Below are 18,816 nucleotides of genomic sequence, written 5' to 3'. Positions count from 1 at the left end.
ACAAGAATAATGAAAAATGAGATAGTAATTTTAATTTAAAAAATTCCCGTTACGCTTAAGAAAGTCATAGAACATATTCGAAAATGCTACCAGATTGCACAAAGTATGCTACAACCGCTAAACGCGACAAGGAACGTGTCACAGGACCTCCCTCGACGTTTGGTCGTTTAATATCTGGAAGTTATTGACTAAAGCGGTGTCTGACATCATCACCCGCCCTATTAGTGTTAGCGAATGAATTATAAACTTCTCTTTTTCTAATTAATAGAAATTCCTCATAATGATTTTTAAGATTCTCCCCTCCAACTAGTAAATTAGTTAAACTATAGTAACACAGACATGCACACTTGAAAATTTTAATAACCCCCACGTATTCATAACGCTTTATACATCCAGTCTTGTTTCCCCACAAAATACACCTGCCTTAAGGTTCTGAGTTCATAATATATCTCCGTTAATAAATATTCTTTCTCTCACAAAAGAGGTAGAAACATCCAACTGACTCCGCCCACCATTGGTAAATAGCTTCTGCTATATTTAAGCCGCAGGACCTCCCTGTTTCCCTTCCTCTGGTTGCCTACATCAACATAACATAAGGTTTGCCGTTAAAAAGCACACTTTACGTAAATTTAGGGCGGTTCCCTTATCAAAACTTTGACAGAGGTATGACAAGCAGAAGAAACGTTTCCCCTCGAAATACAGACTAGTTTGTTTGCTGCTAACCTCGGGGCTAAAGGACGCCACTTGACGGCAGTTCCATTAGGGCACATTTTGACAGAGTGGGGATTCATGTCAGAGTTGAGTAAACTGAAAGTTTCCGGCCGATAGCGCGCCTTTTAGAAGCTCTGTTATCAGAGCCGCAAGGGCATTTAGACCCCACTTTTCTGTAGAGGCATCAAAGAAGACAAACAAGTCATAGTTTTAGTGTGTTTTTGTTTCTGCAGAAGCCAGGCAATTAAAAAGTAAAATTTTTATCTATCAAAATATCCGTAATAAATTTTTGTAATTAATAATGGCTGACCAAAATACAAGCTTTATAAACTAAAAACCAAAACAGACATCATCTAAACAAAAAAAAAAAACAAAACTAATTATGTCATGTTAAACTTCACTAAAAGGAAAATTATCGAATTTAATTGGTTGCTTACATATTTTATATTTCTAACGACTAGTTTTGATTTTGTACGTCACGTACTACATTTTAAGTAGCGTAGAAAATATTTATCTAACCATTTTGTTGCAACCAGACAGTTTCATCATAATTTATTGTTGTCCGTTACTTTTTAGACAATTATTTAACACTCAATATTTCACGTGATGAAGTTTTAAAAATTAACCAACGACCAAGGTAGAAATCCACGCCTAATTACTGTTATATTCTAATAAAGCAAAATCTGGCAACCTACTTAGATCAAAATTAAAAGTCGACCTGGTAATATGATGTTAGAAAAGGAATGACAGTTAGGTCTAGAAACATTTAGAAGTTATAACGTTCATCTTTGTTATTATAATCGAAACGTATATGCCTTCTGGGAGTTGAAATGTTACTATACACATTGATAGAAGTTATAATGGGTCCGTAAGAATTGCCACCTTACATGAGAATTCAAGAAGGAATTTTGTGTTTTTCTCTGATGTAACGGTATGATAGATCACTGGTTTCATCAATCATTTAATCTTCATCGTTTCATCTAAAATCTGTTGGATTTAGAAACAATCTGATGACAAAAGTGAAACTAATGGCACAAACATAGTAGACAATATTACCCTATTATTGTGAATTGAATATAATACAAACTTATTCAAAGGTTAACTTGAATAATAAAAGTCGACATCTTTATATGTCATTTCCCCGATGATTTCTCAAAGCCAATTCCATTGGCTGTGGTTTCGCTAGATAGTAGATAGGGACATTGCAAAGCCCTAGTTGCAATCTGATGTAATTTACAGTTAACCAATCTAGTATATAGCCGAAATTTTCTTCCAGTTATCACGTTGTCTTCAAGTCTTGGAAGTTGTCACTATTCGAGGCTTAGCCGCTAAGCCTCACCGTATTCTCTCAGAGACCGCGTATGTTTTGAGCTCTACATATTTTGCGCTTTACTAATTTTATTTTCAAATATTTATCGTGCTTTAAAGAAAGTACTGGAAATGTAGAGTTGTTGTTAAAAGTTTGCTGTATTTGGTTCGATACAGGTTTTTTCAACTTTGTGCTGTTGTTTCAATTATTCGCGCATTACGTATGTTGGAAAACTTTAAAGTAGTGCATCTCAGATAGCCTGAAAAGGCCTAATCTGCTAGAAAAACAAAATATACATATTATTACCTCGTAATATTTATTTCAGCTTGTTAACTACTTGTCCTAATACTGAAAGTAAAAGTATTAGTCTAAATGGCATTAACTTTTAACAATATCGATTTTATTAAAAAGTGATTTTTCATCTAAGTTGTTAATTAACAAACACAAGTTTGGGAAGTTTGAAAGATCAATATTTGTTAGTAAAATAGTAGCCCAAGAGTTGACGGTGGTTGGTGATTCCTAGCAGTCTTACACTGCTAAAATAGGGAAGGCTAATGCAGATGGCCCTCGTGTAGCTTTGCGCGAAATTAAAAACAAACTGTTCTACATGTCATTTTCATTTTTACGTATGCACTTACCATGAATATCCTATTGATTGTTTGACATGAACCAAACGTGTACTGCATAAATCAATATTCTGTACATCGATTAAAGAAAGTGAATTTCGAAATCGAACGTACGTGTTCATGTTCGCTATACAAGTTATTTGTTCTCTAAGCCTAACTAGGTATACTGAATTTTTGTAGTTCTATTGAAAATATCTAAAACGTGTAGAATCACTTTAAATAAAAACTTAATTCAAATATAACATTGAAAATTTATAATGTAACTGTTGTTGTTGTTGAAGCATCTACTCGTTGTCCACGTAGACTGCATCAAATTAAGTTCGTTAGCAATTAATAATATCAATATTTATAATGCTTAATTGAATACATGACAATTAATATGTATTATGACAAACTGAAATTATGTTACATGAGGCTATAAATCTGTTCCCTGTACAAAGCCAGTGTCCATGTTTTTACTTGACTGTGGCCTTTATCTCATCCAAGTATGACAGACAGTGCACAACGATATTCCTTCCATCTGCTGAGCTTTCAGTAAGACTCGTTCTTACCGTGTAAAACTCATTAAAAGTTTCGGGTTACTCTCGTCTTCTAAAATTTACTGGTCACCTTAAGACGCCAACAGTCTGACACCGTTATCTCTAAATTGACCACTAGCTGAGTACAACGTCCAGTCGTGGTCTGTTCGTCCAGCAGTGGGTGGGATGAGGCGACGTAACCCTCTTAGACTCGAAGATATTCTGTTGTTTATCTGTCTACATTTCCCTTCCCGTCCTGTGGGGTGAGTTCTGGAGAGTTAATGGCTATTTCTTGTTCTAATGAAACAAGGAATTTCGATAATGTGAGACTCGACTCCCTGAATTATCAGCTTCCTCGATACGTATGACAAACAGTTGGGGCGATTCTTGAAGTTGAATCTGCGCAGAAAATGTGAAAAGAAACAATAAACAAACAAACAAAAATAGAACTTTAAACATTCCCCAAAAGCAAAGAAAATTGGATTGGGTCAAAGAAACTTCGACAATTAGCATGATTACAAGATAATCGCTGCCCTCCGTCGGCAAACCTAAGTGAACTTGAGAAAACTGAGCAATTTTTGGAGAATTTTTGTCTTGTCTGCCCGACTTCTAAAAACGTGTCTTTGACGGTAATGAAAACCATCTGAATAATTATTTTAAGTGGTACCAAGGAGATGAGAATAGACTATTATTTATAGTTGGATTTCTTGAAGAACTTACAAAGTCAGTTTGTATTTTGTTTTTTTTTTAGAATATTTTTGTGTTCTTGTAGGCGTCGCTAGTATATTTTCTTTTGAATTAAAAAATAAGAAATTGTGATAACTGAAAACAAAGCCGCAAAATATGTTGTTATGAACAAGTGATGTTAATATTTATCACTTACAGACGTCGTAAGTTTTCGTTGTGACGAGTTGATTTAAACACAGTGGCGTCTAACGATATTAATGTGTGATATTTATGGTGTTAAACTTTCGTTGTGACAAGTCGATTTAAACGCAGTGCTGTATAGTAGTATCATTGTGTTGTATATAGTGTTAAATTATATCGTTATGAAGTGTCAGTTTAAACACAATCGTGTCTAACAATATGAAGCTGTAACCTGAATATCGACACTTTCACCTCATAAAGTTGTAACCTGAATATTAACACCTTCACCTCATGAAGTTGTAACCTGAATATCAACACCCTCATCTCATGAACGTGTAACCTGAGTATCAACACCTTCATCTCATAAACGTGTAACCTGAGTATCAACACCTTCATCTTATTAATTTGTAATCTGAATATCAACACCTTCACCTCATGAAGTTGTAACCTGAATATTAACACCTTCATCTCATGAAGTTATAACCTGAATATCAACACTTTCATCTCATAAAGTTGTAACCTGAATATCAACACTTTCATCTCATAAAGTTGTAACCTGAATATCAACACCATCATCTCATGAACGTGTAACCTGAATATCAACATCCTCATCTCATGAACGTGTAACCTGAGTATCAACACCTTCATCTCATTAATTTTTAACCTGAATACCAACACCTTGACCTCATGAAGTTTTAACCTGAATACCAACACCTTTACTTCATGGTAAGCAACAAATAAGAAAAAAGCCCTTAGTTTCTGGTATTATAACCTGAGTATCAGCACCCCTGCATGTTGAAACCCAAGTTTACGTAGTAATACCTTCACTTATTGGTTCTGTAGAACCGTCTCTTGCTGTAGCTACAGTAGCTGAATAATAGTGCCACACCTTCTGGAAATGTAATCTGATTACGAACCTTTTAGTTCTGTAGTCCGAGTAGAAAGATATTTGACTCGCGTATTGTACATACTCATGTACACAAGATGGAGGGCCTAGCAAGTCGTATTTTTCGTTTATCAGAGAAGAAGAAGGCAGTAGGTGTCGTAAAATCCTTTTATACTAGTCATCAGTCACTTTTAGCAACTTCAGTTCCATAGTGTCCATCCTCACTGATAGTGTCATAAAGTCACGAGTCCCTGATCGATTACCCTTAAAATCCCTAATTGTTTGGCTCTGGCATTATTTACTTTGAAATAATACAATATGCCTTGATGAGAAAACTGTAAAAAACGCATGTGCTTCTCCAAGATCTTATACGTGCCATGCTCAAACTGTTTCCCAATCTAAGTTGGTTTTATTACTCCATCTGCTCTTCTGGTATAAGCGTCTCTTGTGTGGAGAGTTTCCCTAGAACCTAATCTCCTTCTTTATCTTTGACTATCTGTTGCAGTGCGTTTGTTGTTGTTTTGTTTTTCGTTATGCTACGTATCTGCCACGAAGGAACTGATATTCGATAGGGTTTCTTTCGCAAATTACGTCAAAAAAAGAAGAAATTCAGCACTGAATCCAACTGGAAGGCTAGATGACTATGATAACTTTTCCCACTGAAATGGAATAATATGTTATATACATATACTTTCATAGCTAAAGACGCAGCAAGTTACAAAGAGGGCAGTGCTAAATACGTTTTTTTATTTTTTCTAACCTAACCTTAATATGCTTGATTTTACGAAGGAAATATTTAAACATTAAAATTATCCTACAAAGAGAGATCCACTATACTAAGTCCTACAGTCCCAGCTTTTCGTTTCAAAACATTGGAGCTGTATTTATGTAAAAGATTACAATGAAATTGGTAGAAAAATAACATTCCACAGGTTAACCTATTTCATACCGTAACAAATGTTATTCACGGAAAGAAAATCATATTTCAACCCTCTACTGTGTCTGCCATAACACAATCGACTTGATAAGAGTTGACGTTGGCGAAAGGCCTTTTCGGCACCGGATATAGCACATATAGTACGGTGGCCATATTGTAATACATACATTTTCCGTTACTTCTGCGGCCCGGCACGGCCAGGTGGGTTAAGGCGTTCGACTCGTAGTAATCTGAGGGTTGCGGGTTCAAATCCCTGTCATATCAAACATGTTTGTCCTTTCCGCCGTGGGGGTGTTATAATGTGATGGTCAATCTCACTATTCGTTGATTAAAGAGTAGCCCAAGAGTTGACGGTGGGTGGTGATGACAAGCTGTCTTCCCTCTAGTCTTACACTGCTAATTTAGGTGCGGCTAGCGCAGATAGCCCTCGTGTAGCTTTGCGCGAAATTCAAAACAAACAAACAATCTTTACTTCTGTCACCTGATAGAAAAACGGTAAATTTACGGACTTACAACGCTAAGATCCAGGGTTTGATTCCCTACATTGGACACAGCAGATAGTGTAGTGTGACTCTGCTCTAAAACACACCAACAAAGTCCGAATTAACGGAAGTCTACTTCTGTACATGCAAATATATATGTAATGTAAACCTTACATTTCAAGAGTCATAAATGGGTCACTTCACAGACACACACAAAAATAAGGCTTTATATTTTGTTGGATTAATAACATTTTAAACACTTGTTTTCATCAGTTTACAAGTTTCCTTATGCATATAGGACACGAAGATGACCATCAAGACACGTGCCCTACGTGCATGAACTGAAATCCAACTCATTTCATACATACCGTATGGAATGGCCTTTTTTGGAGTTGTAACAATGGACTTATCAATCAACATGTTTTTTATTCTTTAGACGTGAATATTTGTTACGTCATGTACCCGATGGTTTCGGGTTTCTCACTGGTGCGAATGTTATTACACTTTCATTGCCAGCTTGCAATACTCTACTCAGTATATGTTGTGAGGAATGTGCAATTCAGCATAAGAAGAAATCAGTTTGAATAATCAAGTACGATCGTGAAACACCACACGAATCCACAGTCATGTTTGTGCTGTTTTTAATTTCGCGCAAAGCTATGCGAAGGATATCTGCGCTAACCCTCCCTAATTTAGTAGTGTAAGACTAGAAGGAAGGCAGCTAGTCATCACCCCCCACCGCAAATTTTTGGGCTACTCTTTTACCAACGAATAGTGGGATTGACCGTAACATTATAACGCTCCCACGGCTGAAAGGGCGAGCATGTTTGGTGTGACGGGGATTCGAACCCGCGACCCTCAGATTACGAGTCGAATGCCTTAACCCACCTGGCCATGCCTGGCCACTCTTAGAATATGACGCAATTGATTATAGCATACTCTTGTTTTCCAAATCCTTTTAAACTAAATACTGTGTAACATACATAATCGGGACTGTCGTTAAAAGACGAAAAGCGACTAGACGATTGGTTTATTGTACACTAGTGTCTGCAGTGCTGGATTAATACGAAGGCTGAAGGGGCTGCAGCCACGGAGCCCAAATGCTTTGCGAGCCCCTACCAACCTTAATTTTTTTTTTTAAATATGTGCAATTAATTTGTTGATGGGCCCCTAAAAATATATCAGCCGCTTGGTTTCCAGTAAGGTTGATCCGGCCCTGACTCTCGGAGTTTCTTATTTCTGAATATTGATATTTTGATGACATGAATCTGGCAAGTTTCTCTCAAAAAAATGTAGATTTATGACTACAGTGAGTTAAGAAGTAGCTGTAATACTTGACCTCAGTGTCGATATTTCAATGTAAGTTACTTAAAGCGCTTTTAAAATTCACGTATTGAAATACTTGATTTCAGTGTCGATAGGCCCAGCATGGCCAGGTGAGTTAAGATGTTCAACTCGTAAACTGTGGATCGCATGTTCGAATCCCCGTCACATCAAACATGCTCGCCCTTTCAGCCGTAGGGGCGTTATAATGTTACGTTGGTAAAAGAGTAGCCCAAGAGTTGGCGGTGGGTGGTGATTGACTAGCTGCCTTCCCTCTAGTCTTACACTGCTAAATTAGGGAAAGCTAGCGCAGATAGCCCTCGTGTGGCTTTGCGCGAAATTAAAAAACAAACAGTGTCGATATTCCAGTTTAAGACACTTAAAAACTCGCGTATTAAAATATTTAATCTCAGCGTTCATATTTCAGTTCACTTAATTAAGGCGGTTGTGAACTAACAAACAACGACTTGTAGGCCCAGTGCTGTTTAATAGAGAAAGCATATATTACATATTGCCAACAATAAATATAACTGTGCTTCTAAGACGTTGTTTGCTAACTTACTTCTATATTAGCATTATGTGTTCCCCTACACGAATACTTTACTGTTTAGATTCTGTAACAGATTTACTGTTATATATTTACTTCAATATCGATGTATGTTTATATTCAGAAATGCATGTAACTTATATTGTTTATTGCGTATTACGAAATTCTCGCCTATTTCCTAAATTTGTAGAAAATTCTCGACTGTAAGAATCAGCAATACATATTTTACGAAAGCATTTTGTTTGTTTGTTTGTTTGTTTTGGAATTTCGCACAAAGCTACTCGAGGGCTATCTGTGCTAGCCGTCCCTAATTTAGCAGTGTAAGACTAGAGGGAAGGCAGCTAGTCATCACCACCCACCGCCAACTCTTGGGCTACTCTTTTACCAACGAAGAGTGGGATTGACCGTCACATTATAACGCCCCCATGGCTGGGAGGGCGAGCATGTTTAGCGCGACTCGGGCGCGAACCCGCGACCCTCAGATTACGAAGCGCACGCCTTAACGCGCTAGGCCATGCCGGGCCTTTACGAAAGCAACTGGGCCAACTGGGATTTCTAGAACCTTGCCTTAACGTTCATAAACGGACGCGTTGAGAGACAGTATGTATTGTCAGTTTGCTACAGATTATATACTATAATCCTCAGAAGCTACAACTGAGATAAAGGCTATCAATCAGAAAACTACAGAATTTGACCAGGACCATTTATAGATTTCGAACATTACAACCTGTTTAACTTCAGTGAATTAAGTTCGGAAGTTAATATTCCTGCGAGAAACATAACATATCTTCGTCAGTGAAAAACTTACGCGTGCTCAATGAAGAGCTAGCTATCTTCCCTGAAATGAAGTGTACCTGTATTAACACAGAATTAATTCGCTTATCGTGAACTGTCGTTGTTTGTAAGTTTGTAGAACTTTTGTATGCAAATCATTATTTGTAACATCTATGTACAATATCCGTTAATATAAAGTGTATTATTGTTTGTGTATTAAAGTATATTTGTGTCAAGGAAGAAAATTGCGTGTTTCGCAGATAACATAAACCTGATACATCTTGACAGTTAATTAACTTCTGAATTCAAATTCAAATTTAAATCAATTTCAGTCTGTTTGAAATTGTAATACGTAAGATAATAAATTGGATGTTCGTCCGAGATAAATTATAATACACAACAGTTCATGAAAAATTTTGTGTTTTCTGAAAAACCACATTGGGCTGTGTGCCGTGTCAACCGAGGGGAATCGAACTCCCCTTATTTTAGCGCTGTAAATCCAAAGACTTACCGCTGTTACACCGAAGGACAGTTCTCGGTTTGGTTTGGTTTGGTTTGAATTTCGCGCAAAGTTACACGAGGGCTATCTGCGGTGGCCGTCCATAATTTAGCAATGTAATGCTAGAGAGAAAGCAGCTAGTCATCCCCACCCACCGCCAACTCTTTGGCTACTCTTTTACCAACGAATAGTGGGATTGATCGTCACATTATAACGTCCCCACGGCTGAAAGGGTGAGCATGTTTAGTGTTACGAGTATTCGAACTCGCGACTCTGAGATTCTAAGAGTCGAGTGCCTTAACCACCTGGCCATGCCGAGCACTACAGTTCTCGATACAGCTTATCCTGAAATGCGTAAACTGGATGCTTCTATAGTGTTATAAGTGCTCTTCACTAGAACAAAATAAAGAAAAACAAATCAATAATTGAAAGCTAAGCACAATCCTTGTTTCAGACATGCGCAGTTTGGTTGATGATCTTATAACAACGACGTTGATGGTAGGAATGAAACAACCCGCAAGGGGAAGTTGAAAAAAACAAAACGGAATATTTTTTAACTTGGGATTCTGTCCCGCCAGTGCTGGAGATGTAATGATAGTGAGATCTTCAGCCACTACTCTGTAATCAGTACTAAAAAACCTCCACAACCACACGTCAGCAGTAATACAAGAGAAACGTCTGGGGTTGAGACAGACAGATAGACATGCTTCTTTCTTACCCCAGGTACAGATGCAGCAAAGCCCTCATAAGCTAATCACTAGAGTTACAAAATTTGTGTCATTATATATGAAAAATGCTTTCAGCTCTACAGTCAAATAACAGTGTAGCTCTCCGACGTGGGCCAGGCTGGATGGCTATAATCGTGCTATGTGTGTGTGAGAACTGTAATTACACCACGCACGAGGTCATTGAAATTCTGCCTGTTGAATATAAGCTCACGTTAATCGTTTGTTATAAGTTTCTTAAGCCAAAGAAAACAAGAAACTACACAGCTGTACGGTAGTGGTTCTTATACTCACATAGTTTCTGCATTTTCTGTCCACCCGACTCTATAATCAGATCTTTTATCTGCCATAGAAACTGCCGACGTTTACTGATAAGACAATCCACGCAGTCAGCTTGAACAACAAACGTCTGACTTTAATTATGATTAGAAAGAAATGTTTCATATTTGTACACTGGTGTTGTCTTTGCGAACTATTCCTTCCCCCTAGAAAAATATTAAATAATTAGTTTTTTTTTGTTTGTTTTTTTTTTGTTGTTTCGCTTTTTTTTTTCCAGAGTTCATTTAAATGTAATTAGTGGCTGAAATTTAAATCAGTTTCAAGCAAACACGTGTTTTCAGGAAATAAACATGAATTTACTGAACTTGCAATTTTAACAGAGGTATCGAAAAACGTTTATCGTTAAAAATCTGGATTCGAATTAACGTTTCATTCATTGTTAGAGGCCCGGCATGGCCAAGCGCGTTAAGGCATGCGACTCGTAATCTGAGGGTCGCGGGTTCGCATCCCCGTCACGCCAAACATGCTCGCCCTTTCAGCCGTGGTGGCGTTATAATGTGACAGTCAATCCCACTATTTGTTGGTAAAAGAGTAGCCTAAGAGTTGGCGGTGGGTGATGATGACTAGCTGCTTTCCCTCTAGTCTTACACTGCTATATTATGGACGGCTAGTACAGATAGCCCTCGAGTAGCTGTGTGCGAAATTAAAAGAAAAAATCATTCATTGTTGCAACGGATTTACCAATGTATTCTTATTTTGAATACCGATACTCGTTTTGGTTAAATATATATTTAGAAATGACTTTAACTTATATCGTTAAAAGTGTATTGCGAAAGTCCCGCCTGTTCTCTAAATTTGTAGATTTTTGAGTCCAAGAACCAAAAATATACTATGTGTGTGTGTAAAATACCGGTATTGTTTTCTTAGCTGAAATTCCTAGCAAATCTCCTCTCAAATTTATTAAAGGTAACCAACGATACGCGCTGGGAGTTTAATAATATAATTGTTGGTTTGCTATAGTCCGTACTATAAAATTCGGAAGCTATAATTGAGATAAACGCTGATTGATTGGAAAACTACAGATATTTAGCCACGAAAGTTTAGAAATTACGAAAATTACAAACCGTTTAACTTCAGAATTCACTCCAGACATTAGTATTTGTTCGAGAACGTTAGGTGTCTTCCTCGGTGAAAATTGAGAGCAGCAAAGAATATAGCTAGCGCCCCCTAGTGGCATAGCAGTATGTTTGCGGACTCAAACCACTAAAAATCATATTTTGATAGCTTTCTCGTCAAAAATAGTGTACGTATGTATTAACATACGTGAATCGTCGATAAAATATTCAGTTCCATACCAGATAGAAGTAAGTTTATAAACTCTTAGATATATATGTATATATCATTATTTGTTATAACTTTTTTCTAAGAACCGTTATTATAAATTCCATTGTTCTTTGTACGTTAAAATATTTTTGTGTTAAGAAAGAAAATTGTCTGTATCAATATTGTTGGCAAATATCACAAGTTTAATACGTATTAACATTCAGTTAACTTCTAATAAAAATAAAAAATTCCGGCTATTTGAAATCGTTATTCGTAAACGTAATGTACATAACCTAATAAATCGGAGACTCGTTCCAGATAAATTACAATACTTAACAATGGAAAATAAATTATTGTCATCGAGCAATGATGAAAGAAGTCGAATCAACAATACACTGAGGTAACTGAAAGAATGAAAGGAAATAAAACTTCTGTGTAACTTTATTTCATAATAAACCTTTTCCATTTTATCTCTCTGTTTCGTTATAGCAGATAAAACTTGCTTACTTGAACGTATGTACGGCGTAATGACAAATGTTCTCGCGAGAATTCACTCACTACAATTGTGCTTATTTAGTAGATAATTAAAAGAAAAGCACTTATGCTCTGGTTTAAGTAAAGCTATTTACAACTTCAGTCCATTCTAAAGTGTACACCAGGCATGGCCAGGTGGTTGAAGCACTCGACTGTAATCTGAGTGTCACGGGTTCGAATTCCCGTCGCACCAAACATGTTCGCCCTTTTAACCGTGGGGGCGTTATAATGTGACGGTCAATTCCCACTATTCACTGGTAAAAGAGTAGCCCAAGAGTTGGCGTTTGGTGGTCATGACTAGTTTGCCTTCACTCTAGTCTTATACTGCAAAATTAGGGACGGCTAACGCAGACAGCCCTCGATAGCTTTGCGCGAAATTCAAAACAAACGAAACCAAAGCACAAATAGCCCACGGTGCATAACAACCAAACAGCCTGCTGCTAGCCGGTCAACAAAATCACAACACGGACTAAGAACATGTAGAATTATAAATAAACTTTTTTCTCAACGTTAACACATTTTTCACTGTGAATTTTCGTCTGTCTTACCGTCCGATAAGAAAGGCCGAAAGCCATAAAAGTGTTTTATATTTCAGGTTGTAATTCCATACACTTATTTATCTACGTTATGAGTCTTAACCAACGAATCAAGAACAGCAACGCTGAAATGTTTCCCCCACCGCTAGTACAGCGGTAAGTCTACGGATTTACAACGCTAAAATAAGGGGTTCGATTCCTCTCGGTGGGCTCAGCAGATAGCCCGATGTGGCTTTGCTATAAGAAAACACACACGTTGAAACGTACAAATGTTGCTTTTGCTTAACTGACTCAACGTTTTTAAAACATTCCGACATAATTTGAACAACCCTGTAATGAGATATTTGCAGTCAGTTTATTTTTCTTGTGCAAACTAAACTTGCTTCGTTGTGAAATCCGAAAATCATTGCCTGGTCTTGAACGTAAGTTTATTAATAAGCTATACACGATTTTCTTAGCGTATTGTAAATATAAAATTAGGGTTAACAGCTGTATCAGGCTCCAATCTGAGGCGGCCATGAAATTCGGAATGAGCTTCTATCATTACTGATGTCATGACATTGAATACTTGTTTTCGAGTGTAAGATTACTCTCAAGCTAGACGTGATTCGCCGGATGTGTTGTATTGATACGTATTGTAAAAGCATTAATGAAACTGAAACGTAAGAATCGACTTGATCTCAAATGTTTCATTGGAACTGTGAGGTCGTGCCAAGCGGTGTTACGTTTAAAACTGGATTTACTTTTTTAAAAAAAACTTCGTATGACCTCGAACTAACGACTTGCTTTACACATATATACACAAATGGTAGATTTCATGGTATGGATAGAAAATGGTGAAATTTTAATGGAACGGCGTATTGAATGTTCATAACACTGACAACAAGACAGTTGAAACAACAAGTACTATTTGTTCGTCAGCCTGAAAGGGAAATTGAAAACAAGCGCAACTCTGACGTCATATCATTTCCTGTTATATCAAGGTCACGAATAACGACTTCTGCTAATAGTATACATTTGTGAGGTCAAGGTCATGTAATATGGATAACAGTGTTGGTGTGTACACTTACTCTTAGGTGAGGAAGAAACAACGTTATTACGTTATGTTTATAGGTTCACGGTTATATAGGAGAAGTACTATTAGTAATGGGTACTCGAAAGGTCAAGGTCAGATAGAAAGCAGTGTTATATTGGAGGGATAACACATGTACTTGTGGGTCAAGGTCGTGTAGATTGGATGCTACTACTTGTACGTTGTTTATAAATACATTTTGACATACTCAGCTGTATTATGTTTGTTCTACAATAGAAAGTTTCAAAATGTCAAGTGTTTAAATTTGTTTTTTTCTCAGTGTTTGGTGATTAAAACAATCGTCCTTACTTTATCACGTGCGTGTCGCAATCTTCTTGTTTTGATTCTTTTGAATTTTCGCGTAAAACCACGCGAGGGATGTCTGCGCTAGCCGTCCCTAATTTAGCAGTGAAAGACTAGAGGGAAAGCAGCTAACTCTTGGGCTACTCTTTTACCAACGAATAGTGGGATTGACCTTCACATTATGACGACTCCGTAGCTGAAGGGACGAGCATGTTTGGGTTTGATGTGACGAGTATTCGAACCCGCGACCCTTAGATTACGAATCGAGTGTGTTAACCACCTGACCATGCCGGGCCTTTCTCGTATGGGTGTGTTTACCTGACAGGAGAAAACACAGGGTGAAGAAATGACTACATGACACTTGTGTACGTGTATTTATGTTTTCAAATTGCACACATTAACAGCTTACGTATTCTGACAGAAAGTTAAACAATGAGGCAGTAAGTTGGAGCGCGTGAAATAATTGTATACTTCGCTAAGAAATAACCTCGAAAAAAACCCTTACTTTAATAAAACAAAGTAAGCGTGTTATGGAGGCTATTAATGATTTAAAATAGTTGAGTGCAGAAAGGAAACAACGCATTTGTCGGTATACTTAAAACAAATGCGTTTAAGTTCTACTTTTGCCGTGAGAGTGCGCTCTAGTGTCCGAGATTATGGCCGCAAGGGTTAGTCAGCAGTGAACCAGTGGGCGGGAGTTCAGTTTCAGCGGCCATCCATCATCAGTGGCTTTCAGTGCAGAGCGAGGCTACAGTCAGCCCATTATGTGCTGATATGAAGGATGGCCAAGGCGCGCGTTTTTAATTGGCACAAAGATTTCCTATCCTTCTTTGAAAACAAGTTGCCGCCGTTTGTAGAGAATCCATTTTTGTTTCTTTACCGTCGTGCCAGAAAACACGCGTTTGATGTGCAGGTTGTCCTCGTTCACCTGGGAGAGAAATATCATTAGAATATACGTGAATCACTCAATGTTATGTATGTACAAAAAAAGAAAAAAAATCAAAGATTAGTGACACGTGCACACAAATCATTGTTTCCAATAATAAACCACAATATTATTAACGGTTCTATGTATTCTTAAGAATGTTACAGGTGATAACCGCTAATAGTTTGTGTTTCCTATAATATACTGCGACATTATTAACGGATTTGTACACTCTTAATAACGTAATAAATTATGAGAACTGAAAACAAATGTAATTCAAGTGTAATGTTGACTAACAGCAACATGTCGTCACGGCAAGTCGAACCTCGCCTACTAGCTGGCATACCAGGACTGTAAGGCCTAAAGTTCTCGATTCATGGGGCGTTTTTGCGAAAACGCGCTCCGCCGACTGGAACCATAGATGCGCTAGAATAGTGGTTGTTAAACTCCACTATATATATTTAGTGAGAGTAAATTACCCAAACAGTTAGCGGCGGGTTCTATTGAAAGGCTGCTTATCTTCTAACCTATCATAGTCTGCTCTGACCAGATAACGCTATTTGTAGCTTAGCGCGGATAGTTTGACACAAGGTATTGAACGTTAAGATCGAAGCTAATCAATAAACTTTGCTCGCCCATTCAGCCGTGGGGGCGTTATAATGTTCTGATCAATCCCACTATTCGTTGGTAAAAGCTTAGACCAAGAGTTGTCGGTGGGTGGTGATAACTCGCTGCCTTCCTCTAGTCTTTCACTCCAAATTAGGGACGGCTATCACGGATAGCTCTCGTGCAGCTTTGCGCGAAATTTAAAACAAACAAAAGCAGACCAATAACCTCTGAAAAGGCATAATTAGTCTAGTGTTTCACCTACCTTTAGTTTGTTGCCTTCGGCACAAACGTAATTACGTTTATATTTGTTTGTCTGCGAATCAGAAAGTCACTTTAAAATGTGTTTATTTTGTATTTCTTGTTTGCTTTAAGAGTGATACACTTTTCAGCTTTACAATGTCCTGTTTCTTCCCTGTGCTTTTTTCTTTCCAAAGTGTGCAAGCGCTTTAGGCAGGAAATGAATTTCAGAGATAAATATCTTGTTAGTGTGCCAGCAATCACGCGCGTTAGACGTTCTTTTAGTGGGGTACAAAACCTGAATTCTTGTGGAGAACGGTTTTCATTCGTAACTCGGTTTTGGTGATCTCAATGTGAAATATTATAATATTGGATAAATTTCGAGCATAGACAGCAAATATTTAAGCTCGTTTGTGATGAAATCTGAGCTACTAGTCAAGCAGGGAAACCGGACGGGCGGTCTCGGCTCAAATTCCACAGCTCTTGGGCATGTCCGTGGAGAAACGTGTACGCTCCAGTTCTCCCGCTACTATTTATCCCGTGTGCCAGCCCGTCAGACGTGCACAGCAATCTGTTGAGAACGGATGGTAACCGTGGTTGTCTCTACAGGTGTAGGTATCGCGGTGCTCGTGTAGTGCGTGGAAAGTAGAACAAGAAATTAACCGCGTGAGTGAACAGTTTCAGTGGCACGTTTTCAGTTGATATATCTTGGAGAACTGCGTGTATTAACGTTATTTGGTGGAATCAGGAGATAGTTTGCCTGGTTTCGCGAATTCCATATTTTAGCTCAATTCGTCAGTCGCCAATTTGAAACTGAAAAAGGTTGTTTAAACCAGTCTGGTAGCGCGTGCACTTCAAACCTTAACAGCGTCGACTCATGAAGCCATCTTTAAAATTTTTTTATAGCATTTGATTAGCGAAAATCTGCAGTTTTTGTTATCTTACGAGCTGCAGGGTTTAGAGGTGTATATCTGGAACATTCTTCAACTTCTGGACACAAACACACACGAAAAGTCGGAAAACACGTGCTCCTGTGATGTTCGAATTTTTTTTCCGGTATTTTTACCGCTCGTCGAATCTGTAGCCCGTACACAGAGAGAAGTTCCCTGGAGGGCTCCAAAGGTTCGCGGTCGGTGTGGGTCTATCCAGTTATGCGGTGGTATTTCTCGTTTCTCGTACTGTTGGCCTCTTTGAGATTAGGCCTAACTCAGGATTCAACAAACGATGGTAAGTAGTAGGGTTTACGTTGCACTGAATTACGGTTTTATTCTTCGCGCAGGTACAAACAGAACGATTTTATAACGTTAAATAAAACTATTTAGTAAACTTGATTTTTATGCGTTTAGAATAAAAATATTAACTTACAATTCCACTGATTTTACTGTCAGTCAAACAGACTCTTCGTAACAAAGTTGTTTCAAATGCACGAACATTTTCATTTATGGCTTTACAAAAGTAAGACAACTGTCGTTTGGATGAAGATATAAAAAAATCCTTTGCCATCAGATACAAGTGTGTGTAAGTTTTAATTTGTTATTTCTTAGGATTTATACACGAAAATAATACAAGTTACTTCTCTTCAAATTATCAATATTTTTTTGTGTGTATAGCCTGGGATATTTCGATAGCTCAAGCGTCCTCGTTTTTGTGTTGTTATGAGAACAAATGTTTGGATGTTTATACACTACTTACGATTACAACACTGTCTTAACAGCGATTAACCATACATCTCTATGAAGTCGTTTCGGTTTACACCCAAACTGTATGTCATACATCTAGATGTAGTGTTTTTGGTTTATGTCCAAACAGCCAATCATACATCTACTTGTACTTTTCGTTGAAGTTCAATCAAATTGTGTGCCACACATCCCGTTGATCAGCTGGTTAGAGTGCTTGACTCGTAATCCGCGGGTCGCAGGTTCGAATCCCCATTATACTAAACCTGCTCGCTTTTTCAGCCGTGGGGACGTCGTAATGTAACACTGAATCCCATTATTCGTTAATAAAAGAGTAGCCCAAAAGTTAGCGGTGAGTGGTGATGAATAGCTAATTTCCCTCTAGTCTTACACTGCTAAATTCGGGATAGCTAGCGCAGATAGCCCTCGAGTAGCTTTGCGCGAAATTCAAAAATCAAATAAAAATTATCCCGATGAAGTCATTAGCTGAAATACCGATGTAATCAATTATCTATATATTGGTATTTAGTGATTTTTGTATGCAAGTCTTCAGAATGTTGTATCTGTCATAAGGAGAGTTAAAAACAACATTCCGCTCATCCGGAATTCTCTCAGATTTTTTACAAAGTAACATGGTGTTTTTGCTGTCTGGTTTTGTCATTATTGTAGTGAAATACAACATAAAATAATTATTTGACCTCGTTGTATTACATCAAAAGCTACGTCCTAGTTATTCTAATGTAAACATAAAAACCATTACTGTTCGAAGTGGGTTATTAATTTGTTTTTGAAAGATAAATTATATAGGTATTTATTGACTTTGTTTTTGTATGTTTTTGAATTTCGCACAAAGCTGCTCAAGGGCTATCTGCGCTAGCCGTCCCTAATTTAGCAGTGTAAAACTAGAGGGAAGGTAGTTAGTCATCACCACCCACCGCCAAGTCTTGGGTTACTTTTTTACCAACAAATAGTGGGATTGACCATCACATTATAATGCCACCACAGCTAAAAGGGCAAACGTGTTTGGTGCGACGGGTATTAGAACCCGCAACCCTCAGATTACGAGTCGAACGCCTTAACCCACCTGGCCACGACGGGCTGCTACATCTTACCTTAAC

General features: G+C 37.8%; 1 protein-coding gene across 12 annotated transcripts in view; it reads left to right on the top strand.

Annotated features, from left to right (window-relative positions):
• Positions 1-18,816, top strand: part of LOC143234396 (netrin receptor UNC5C-like) — a 125,623-nt gene that overhangs the window by 34,006 nt on the left and 72,801 nt on the right. The window contains exon 1 of one of the 12 annotated variants that reach the window (XM_076471742.1): positions 16,331-17,249. The exons of 7 other annotated variants lie outside the window; for them this stretch is intronic. In XM_076471742.1, coding sequence (XP_076327857.1) covers positions 17,174-17,249 — 76 coding nt within the window. In that variant the 5' untranslated portion in view covers positions 16,331-17,173. Of the gene's footprint in view, positions 1-16,330; positions 17,250-18,816 lie in introns of those variants that run through there. 4 more of the 12 variants (XM_076471741.1, XM_076471743.1, XM_076471745.1 and 1 more) reach the window with 4 other exon arrangements.

This window comes from Tachypleus tridentatus, chromosome 12 (genome assembly GCF_004210375.1).
Source record: "Tachypleus tridentatus isolate NWPU-2018 chromosome 12, ASM421037v1, whole genome shotgun sequence".
NCBI lineage: Eukaryota > Metazoa > Arthropoda > Merostomata > Xiphosura > Limulidae > Tachypleus > Tachypleus tridentatus.
The sequence above is the reverse complement of the archived record's forward strand: the minus strand, read 5'-3'. Positions and strand labels throughout refer to the sequence as shown.